Raw genomic sequence first — 9,422 nt, forward strand, 5'->3', positions numbered from 1 at the left:
GACGTGCGCCTTTTTTGTTTACTTCAGAAAGATGCGTCTTTCTCTTTCTAATAAATACTCATTCCCCTTGCTTATACATACCCCTTTTCACCTCTTATAATTGCCCCTATTCTGATCTGAAATGTGCCCTGTTACTTTAACCAGAACCCCTTTTCCTTTGTAATAAATGCCCCCTTTGCCCTTCTCACAAGTGCCCCCTTTTTACCTCTGATAAATGCCTCTTTTTCTTTGACACACGCCCCTTTCCCTTCCAAACAGGCGCCCACTTTCCTTTTGATGGTGCCTCTTTCCCCTTTGTAATATTGCACATTTTTATGCGCCCATTTTCAACACTGATGAGTGCCCCTTTCTATGTTTGAGAAATGCCCCTTTGTGTGAAAGGCCGTGTAGCCGGGGGAGGGGTACACTATCCCAAATTTCATAAGAACGAACTGTGCTACTTTTAGAAGTACAATCGTGCTTGTTTTGAAAGCTATCAAAAATTCCTTCTTTAGATTTATAAGAAGTTTGCCCTTTTAAAATAAAAATGTTTGCCCCTTTAACCCGGGGCGGCAGGTATGGACCCCTTCCCTACTCCCGTCACATTTACCTTTTCTTTCCTTTCCCATCTCATACCCTCTCCCTCTCACTTATAGTTCATTCCTTGGACGTAATTTCGTATAAAGGATGGAATATGCCACGATTATACCCTTGCCAATTAACGGTGTAAACAAGCAGTAAAGAAGAAGAAAATAGGAAATAAGGTATGTTTTGCTAAAGGCCATGCCCTCGAATCTCGGCAGGTAACTACAATGTGTTTCCTAGCCTTGTGTAGTGGGTTGGCACTCTCCGTTTTGATACTCTCTTGGCCAGAATACCTGTTCAGTGAAGGATTAATCCTTTTTATCCAGATTGATTCAGTTACTGCTAAATGAGATGGCATTTTCTATTTGCAAAAAAACAACAACTTCAGATTGAGCATTCTATATCTCATTCAGCAAATAGCAGAACACGCTCTCAATACTAGACACACAACATTGGATTGGACGATGCCCCGAATATTGAGTTTGAAACAAACTTCTGGTTAAGAAAGGTGAAAGAATCCATATTGTTAGAAATAGATAATCCTTTACTGAATGTGGACTCTGTCTATTCATTATCACGTATCTTCACTCCAGTCGGTCTCGAGGTAGCAAACAGCAAGAATCCGTGTGAAGAATTAAAAGTCAACAGGAGTGGACGAAAGCTTCTCTACTATACATGAATGTGGGTAGAAGTTGAAACTACATGAAACACACACACTCTCCCAAGGACAATTTTATACAACAGAGGGTTGTCATGGGAACCACTAATCTTTACGGATGGAGTCCAGGGGGCGGAGTCCCGACCCCGAACACTCTGGATTTTTAGCAAATCAGAACCTTTCAAATAGCCGTCTTGAAAGATAAAAACTCTAATGTATTTCTTGACATTTGTACTGCCCCTAATGGTTTATTTCGTTTGAATTTAGTTCCCTCTCGCAAATATACTCTCTCCTAAAGACATTAAGAATCACTTCATTTTTATGTATGGGGTCAAGGGGAAGAGCCATTGACGTGGATCTAGTGGTCGAGCCTTTAAACTTTAAAGTCACATAGTCTTTGTTTTTTGATTTAAGAAATCTCTCTTTCTCTCGACCGCAGTATTAGTTTTATACAGTCATTGCCGAGCCAACTCATTGGAAATTTAATCTGTAATATGTGTAAATTTAAGTTTTATGTGGTTCCTTTATTTTGTCTCTATCTCTCTCTCTCTCTCTCTCATTCTCATTCGTCCCATCTCACTTTATATTTCTTTTTCTTACCATCACTGTCTCTCCCTCGCTCACCGTCTCTCTCTCTCTCTCTCTCTCTCTCTCTATCTGTCTTTTTCTCACAGGAGGGAGTTAATGAGTTCACTTTCGTTAAATGTTTTTATATATCAAGAGAGGATACCTGAATTATACATGGATGATTGATAATGGTCAACAAAGAGCTAATCAGCTCTAGTAGTAAGGAAAATACTTTTTGTATGTTTATATGCCTGTTTGTTTGTTTTTCTTGCGTTTTTTGATGTCAGATATTTCAGTTTCAATTTGATATTTCATAATTCACACTTATTTGACATATTTTACTGATTTCCCAAAATAAATGGTACAAATAAACATGAATTACGAGACAAATAACAACAAAAACTAGTAAGTACCTCCTATCAATTTGTTTGAAAGCCTTGAATTAAATGACAACAACAAAAACAAAAGTGAAATATGGAAGGGCCTCTCTCGCTCTCTGTTTAAGATTATTTTCTCTATTTTTTAAATAATAACATTCATCACGACAGGTGAACTATTAAACTGTTATTGTTTTAATTGTCTAATCTTTCAGCGTCTCTATCTATCAACAACTATTCAAATCACTGTATTTATATGTAATTACTACTCGGGGCGTTGTCACACTACTGTAACATGGATGTCGGCATTTCCAGGGGGAAACATAACACTTAACAAGGTAAGCCCTAACATTTCCAATAAATGGGACCTCACCTTTTTAAATTTGCAAACCAAGGCGACAAATTGCTCCTCACAAATTCTTTTTGAAAGATGGTCTTTACAACGTCTACCGCCCCCCCCCCCCCCTTCCTTCTTAGCAACACTCTGATTTCAGCGTGGAACTAAAAGAAGGCACTTTTAAACAGTTATCTTGCATTTGAAAATTGACAGTAGAATTTGAAAAACGAATCATGTATATCATTTAAGGGTCGCTAGAGGGGTGTGTGACACGTCCAGAGCAATCAGTACATAATATTTACAAGGCTCAAAATTTCAAATCGTAAAAAATATCGAATTTCTTTTCCCGGTTTATTGGAAAACATGTTGGAAGCTCGATTGGTAAAAAGTGAAAATCTGATGATCGCTTTCCACAACCGTCGGCAAATTAGAAAGACTACGGGCTTTCCCTTTTTTCACTAATTTAATTTGTTCCACCCAGCCTCTTCAAATCTCCTGCCGTACAACTGTCTACTCTAGAAGTAGCTAGTGGCATTGAGTGCATTATTGACGTCGAACAACTTTTAGCATATAGCTGGCGGTAGACGATAGGATTTGTGACTGGCCGATATCTGGCGGGATCTGAAGAAAGGGCGGAAATCAAATGTACACCGTGATTAGTAGAATAAATCATACTGTTCTGAATACTTTTGAGCATACTGAATTCTCTAGTCCCAATATAGGCTAAAAACAGGGAACACCCCGGTCCCTAAGGCAATGGGTTATAGGGAGTTTTTTTTTTTATGTCCCTCGTTATAGACAAAAGGTTTTCTTCGAATACACTTGATATGTTTCATTTCAATTTCAGGTTTTTATTTATTTCTAATCTTTTGACAGGGTAGCCCATGCACCAACAAGTAGTGGTCTTCCGTGGGGCCCGGAATAAACATGAACATATTTACATCGTTTATAACGTTTATACAAAACAGTTACAACAAATAATACTCATTTGCAAAATAAACATATATCATTAACCTAGTAAACAATAATGTCAATAGGCAAATATTGATTAAGTCGCAATTATGTGAATAAGTCATGTTAATATTACAGAACATGCACGTAGTGTATGTTCGGCTGAGCCATTCACAAATTACAACTTTGTTTAAACAATCTCTTAAATGAATTGACAGAGGAAGCCGTTCTCAACGAATTATCTAGCTTATTCCATTCAAATATGGAAGAAACAATTGGGCTACACTTATAACAATCAGTGTGAAATCAAGGCACACGTAAACATCCACTGTCTATTTGCCTTGTATGATGCTCATGTACATCATTAGGATTGATTAAGCCTACCTGAAGGTAAGATGGTGCTAAGTTATGAACGCATTTATATATCATCATAACGCGACTTAACTCAAACCGCTTGTCTAGTGTCATCCATTTAAGGTTAATGAATGGATGAAGATTGATATCGCTTCAAAGAACTTTTGTGTTTCTTCAATTTTCCCTTCATTTGATATTTTGGTCGCAGAAATTGTTAATCTATAAAACATCAATTTTGTTCAGAACGTACAATAATGATAATAATAGTAATAGTGGGTTCTTGTATAGCGCTCATGTCTGTCAGCCTTGACACTCCTGGCGCTCCCGATTATTACCCTGGCTTTTAATAGCACGGCTGCCATTACGGCGCTCTAGCATTTCAAGAAATTAATTCCTGCCAGGTACCCATTTACATCACCTGGGTTGAGTGTGGCAAATGTAGATCAATGTCTTGCCAAAGGATATAATAATAATAATAAAGTAATTTTTATAATAATAATTACAGTGCTTATATAGCGCCTAACACTTACTTTGTCAGAAGTCTCTAAGCGCTCTACAATAATGCAGCATAATTACCCTGGCTTTAGCAGTGCAGCTGTTACGCGCGCTGCGTTTCAAGGAATAAATTCCTACCAGGTACCCATTTACTTCACCTGGGTGGAGTGTGGCAAATGTAGATCAATGTCTTGCCAAAGGACATTAGTGCAGCGGCGGGACTCGAACTGCGGACCTTGTGATCGACAGTCCGGCGACGTATCCACTCGACCACAACACCTCTATATAGCGCATAATAATAAATATATTAGGGACATTAGGGACATTAGGGACTCGAACCGCGGACCTTGTGATCGACAGTCCACTGACATATCCACTCGACCACGACACGTCTATGGAAAAGATGGAGTTCCAAGAACGTCGTCGAAGGGATAGTAAAATTAAAGAATCTTGCACTGATATCAGAATCTTTTCACCGTTGGAAATCCAAATCTCCAACCACATTCCAGGACTTATATATTTGAAGTATATCTTAGGAAGAACTGATTTGCAAGCAAAATAACAGAAATTTGCGATATCTACCTTGGTTAGTGGCGAGACCTCAAAACGAACTACTTGTAAAGACCGGACCAGGGCCATCTTAGTTTCCATAAGTGCAAACCTCATACCGATACAGATACGAGGTCCGGCACCAAACGGAATCCAAGTAAAGGGATTACGTCCCTCGCGACTCTCCTTTGAAAATCTAAGAAATAAGAAAGATCAAAAGTAAGACGAAATAAAGGCCCCCAAATAATTCAAAAGAATTTATTCAGTCAATATGGAATAAAATAAGTGCGTCAGGGAATCCTAACAAAATGGATAACCACACTCACGATCCTCCCTTTTTGATTAAAGCTTATCTGCCGTAGTTTACAGGAGGGATTAGACCGCTCTGCAAGGTCACTGGACAGGTAGTTATCTCATCAACTCAGCTCTCAGTTAACATAAGAAAAAGAGGATCATGGGGGACCAATGGTCACCGATTAGGCATTGTTTGTTATATAGAGGGCGCAAGTAGCTACCAGTAGTGCAGTGGGCCTTTAAAAGAATAAGATAGATCAAAGGTAAGCAAAGAGAAATGCCCCTAACATGATACATTGAGTTCATCCTTTCAACATGGAATTAAAAGTGTGTACAAGGGAATCTGAGCATTATAGATTACACCTCAAGTGATTATTCTTAGAAAATCCGAGTGGGATTCGGAAGAAATTATTTTACTTATTGATGCCAAGCCAAAAGCACTCTGAACACAATTACTGAAACTATACATTTTGCACGAGAATTCAATTACATACTTAGGCCTGCCTGTCAGCATCTTTAGCAGTAACCTTTAAGTGTAAAGATGATTACATGACCAAAAGGTAACCGGAAATGAAGAAACAGTTTTACACAAAAGAGACATTAAAATTATGAAAGCAAATAAAGATGTATAGTAACTCAAATGACATTAAGGGAGAGGAGTGCAGTGTAACGCCGGCTTTCATTCCTCCTTTCGGTCTGAAAAAAAGTCAATATAATTTGCAATAGTTCTACAGCAAACGTGGTTTTCCCGAGGGGGGGGGGGGGCTTAGGGGGCGTATGTTCCTACCTGTCTGGATCAAACTTGGTAGGATTAGGCCAGTGATGTGGATCATGATGAAGGGTGTAAGGCGGGATCCAAATGTGAGCACCCTTCTCGATCTTAATACCCTTGTAGGTACACGTCTCTCCACATTCACGATCAGTCCTTCGTGGTTTGAGAGAAAGACAAGACAGCATTAATTGAAATATTGTGTTTTGTGTTTGGTACGGAAAAAGAAAGAAATAAAGTAAAAAAGGACAAGGAAAAGTAGTGGATAAATGGAGAAAACTTGTTCAATTATCACCACAAAAATGTATTTGAGAGCAATGTATCATTGCCGACAAAATTTATATACAAAAGTCAAAAAGTGTCTCGCAAGCCGGTCATCAGATTTAATATTCTATTTTTAAAAAAAAGCAAAACAAGCAACCAATTTTTTTCAGAAGAACTGCACTTACAATGTTGCCGGTGGTAGATCCTAAGTGCCTCGCACACGACCTGATCCAAGTAGGGCATCTTGGAGATCGTAGAGTAGCTGACGTCATCACGTTTTGGTGCGATGTCATCGACCTCGGCAATGAGTTTGTCTTGGTGGTCAGGGTTTGTAGCGAGTAGGTAGGATGTCAGAGTCAATAGGGCTGAAGTGGTTTCATAGCCCGCGGCAAGGAATATAATCGCCTAAAATGAAGAAAAATATTGGTGGTCGACCATTGTTATGATATTCTTAAAAATAAAATTTAAGTCAGTTTGCAGATAATTTTTTGTCATTAACAGTTAGTCAGTCATCAAATAATAAAGTGTAGTTTTTGAGGCATTAACTGAAAGAGCCCTTTCACGCAGTGACGGATCCAGGGGGGGGGGGGGGGGGGGGGGGGAGGTCCTAGCCCCCCCCCCCCCTAGGAAAAAAATGTGTAAAAAATGGGAAATTTTACCTTTTGGGGGAGATGCCCCCCCCCCCCCCCCCCCGGCGCTCAAGGGGGGGGGGTGCGATTTTTCAAATTTTCGAGGGCCAAAAAAAAGAAGAACAAAAAATGTCCTCATTACACCCCCCCCCCCTACTGAGCGAATTTTCGGGAGCAAAAAAAAAAAAAAATGGGCCCCCCCCCCCCCCCAAGAAATCCTGGATCCGCGCCTGCTTTCACGCGACTGTTTGCTTATTCGAGGGCCGATTTAAAAGTGTGTTTTTAGTGGCCAGCGTGTATTTTACAAAGGATGTTTGCGCATGGAGTTTACCTGACCAAGCAGTTCCTCTCTCGTCATGTATTTCTGAGCTTTAGTCGGGACGTCGTCTTCTGTCCCAGCGTTTTTGAAGTACTTGTTGTGGATATCGTCGTCATCGTTTTCATTCGCCGTTTCAGTTCTACCATTCTTGGCGTCGATGAGAAGCTGCAGGAAATCAGCTCTCTGTGATCATATATATGAATTGAAATGGGAGGCATAATAATTCAAATATAACTCGTGGGTTTAATTCGATATGCAGACATGGGAGAAAGGTGAAAATAGAAAGTGAGTAATTGTAATTCAAAGAAAAATATCGTCACGTTTTACGTTTCATTTCCTTGCTTTTGGGTAAATGTGTTTATTCATATAAATTTTACAATTCTGTAATTTCTGAGGAAGGTGTCATAGTCTCTTATTCTTCACATTCATAGTTTTCAAATGAATTTTTTTTTTCTTCTTCAGTTCAATGGTGTTCAGTCAGGATTCCTGTCACCCCAAAAACAAACAAAAAACACACACACACACACACACTTTAAAATACTATGGTGTCGCCCCTGATTAACACTAACATTGAAAAGCTTTGTTACAGAAATGCAAAGGAAACTATTCCCCCCCCCCCCCCCCGATTTTTTTTTTCATTTTAGAACGCGAGTCATCAGCCATCTAACCTTCTCCGATGTGTTATTTTCCCTCAGAGCTACCGCCTTTTCTGTGACGTCAGAAAAGAACTCGATGACGTCCCTGGGGAACAGGGTGATGTTGAGATATTCGAAGATGTGCTTTAGAAACGGCATGAAAGCTGTAATTTGGAATCAAGGTAAATCCAAATAAGTTTGTACAATTCTTAAATTAGAATCGCTTTAATCATTAGCCAATGAATTGTATTAAAATGTGCAAACTCGGATGTGGATGGCCTGAATGCGGACATCAAACTTTAAACTTGAACTTTGGACAGTAACAAAAAATGTTTCAATTTTTATTTTAGTTGATATATAATTGTAGCATTACGACCGTCCACATTTGGTACATAAATATCTATGTTTCAAAATAGATATAAGGGGACGTAAAGAACAACGGACAATTTGTTACGATATTGAAGGAGAGGGAAGAAAATTATGAAGGGTATATATAAGATCATATGTCGAAAATATCTTTGCGTTATGAAAGCCTGCTAAGAATAAACTTAAAGTTCAATAATTTATAAAATTTCACAACGATAATAGTCAACCAACCTAAGGTAAGTTAGACCTTCTATATGAATATTCAAGGAATTCTAATCTATCAACATACAGCTACGGATTATAAGGGGCACGAGATCTTTTAGATATAGAATGGTTCAGTCAACTATAGATCATGCAGTGTGTATGCACGCTTCACGAAAAACACAGTTTACTTGCAATGTGTTTCGTAAAACTGGCTGGAATATTCTTTGTTGTTGTTGAATTTTTCTGAGCTCGATATGTTAGATAACAAAACAGTTATTTTGAAGTATCAATTGTATGAAACTTTTGATAGATAACAATAATAAGAATGATATTTTAGTCTTACAAACAGCCATAAAAGCGGGAGAAGTGAAAGACACTTTGAAGAATCTGGCAACGTGTTCGACGAAAGGGTCGTCTTTGTCCTCCTGTGAGTTGACTTTCAAACCGAATCCACAGCTAGCTATACTATCCATCACAAAACTCCCATACAAGCTGAGGACATGGAAAGAGAGGAAATGAAGAGATGGAGAGAGAGAGAGAGAGAGAGAGAGAGAGAGAGGGGGAGAGGAGGAGAGAGAGAGAGAGAGAGAGGAGAGGAGAGAGAGAGAGAGCGGGAGGAGGAAGAGAGAAAGAGAGAGGGGGAGAGGGGGAGAGAGAGAGAGAGATGGGGAAAGAGAGAGAGAGAGGGGGTGGTGGAGGGAATGAGGGAGGGTGATAGAGAGAGAAAGAGGGAGATGGTGGCGGGAGAGGGAGAGAGAGAGGGGGTGGTGGAGGGAATGAGGGAGGGTGATAGAGAGAGAAAGAGGGAGATGGTGGCGGGAGAGGGGGAGAGAGAGGGGGTGGTGGAGGGAATGAGGGAGGGTGATAGAGAGAGAAAGAGGGAGATGGTGGCGGGAGAGGGAGAGAGAGAGGGGGTGGTGGAGGGAATGAGGGAGGGTGATAGAGAGAGAAAGAGGGAGATGGTGGCGGGAGAGGGAGAGAGAGAGGGGGTGGTGGAGGGAATGAGGGAGGGTGATAGAGAGAGAAAGAGGGAGATGGTGGCGGGAGAGGGAGAGAGAGAGGGGGTGGTGGAGGGAATGAGGGAGGGTGA

General features: G+C 40.0%; 1 protein-coding gene across 1 annotated transcript in view; it reads right to left on the reverse strand.

Moving 5' to 3' along the window:
* Nucleotides 1–2,276: 2,276 nt before the first annotated feature.
* LOC579059 (cytochrome P450 3A6) overlaps nt 2,277–9,422 on the reverse strand; it is a 13,715-nt gene continuing 6,569 nt past the window's right edge. Inside the window, exons 6-12 of the mRNA XM_030984971.1 lie at nt 8,676–8,824; nt 7,796–7,926; nt 7,140–7,310; nt 6,361–6,584; nt 5,934–6,071; nt 4,886–5,048; nt 2,277–3,124 (exon numbers count right to left, since the gene is read on the reverse strand). Coding sequence (XP_030840831.1) covers nt 3,047–3,124; nt 4,886–5,048; nt 5,934–6,071; nt 6,361–6,584; nt 7,140–7,310; nt 7,796–7,926; nt 8,676–8,824 — 1,054 coding nt within the window. The 3' untranslated portion in view covers nt 2,277–3,046. The remainder of the gene's footprint in view (nt 3,125–4,885; nt 5,049–5,933; nt 6,072–6,360; nt 6,585–7,139; nt 7,311–7,795; nt 7,927–8,675; nt 8,825–9,422) is intronic.

This window comes from Strongylocentrotus purpuratus, unplaced genomic scaffold (assembly GCF_000002235.5).
Source record: "Strongylocentrotus purpuratus isolate Spur 01 unplaced genomic scaffold, Spur_5.0 spur5_scaffold_14, whole genome shotgun sequence".
Taxonomy (NCBI): Eukaryota; Metazoa; Echinodermata; class Echinoidea; order Camarodonta; family Strongylocentrotidae; genus Strongylocentrotus; species Strongylocentrotus purpuratus.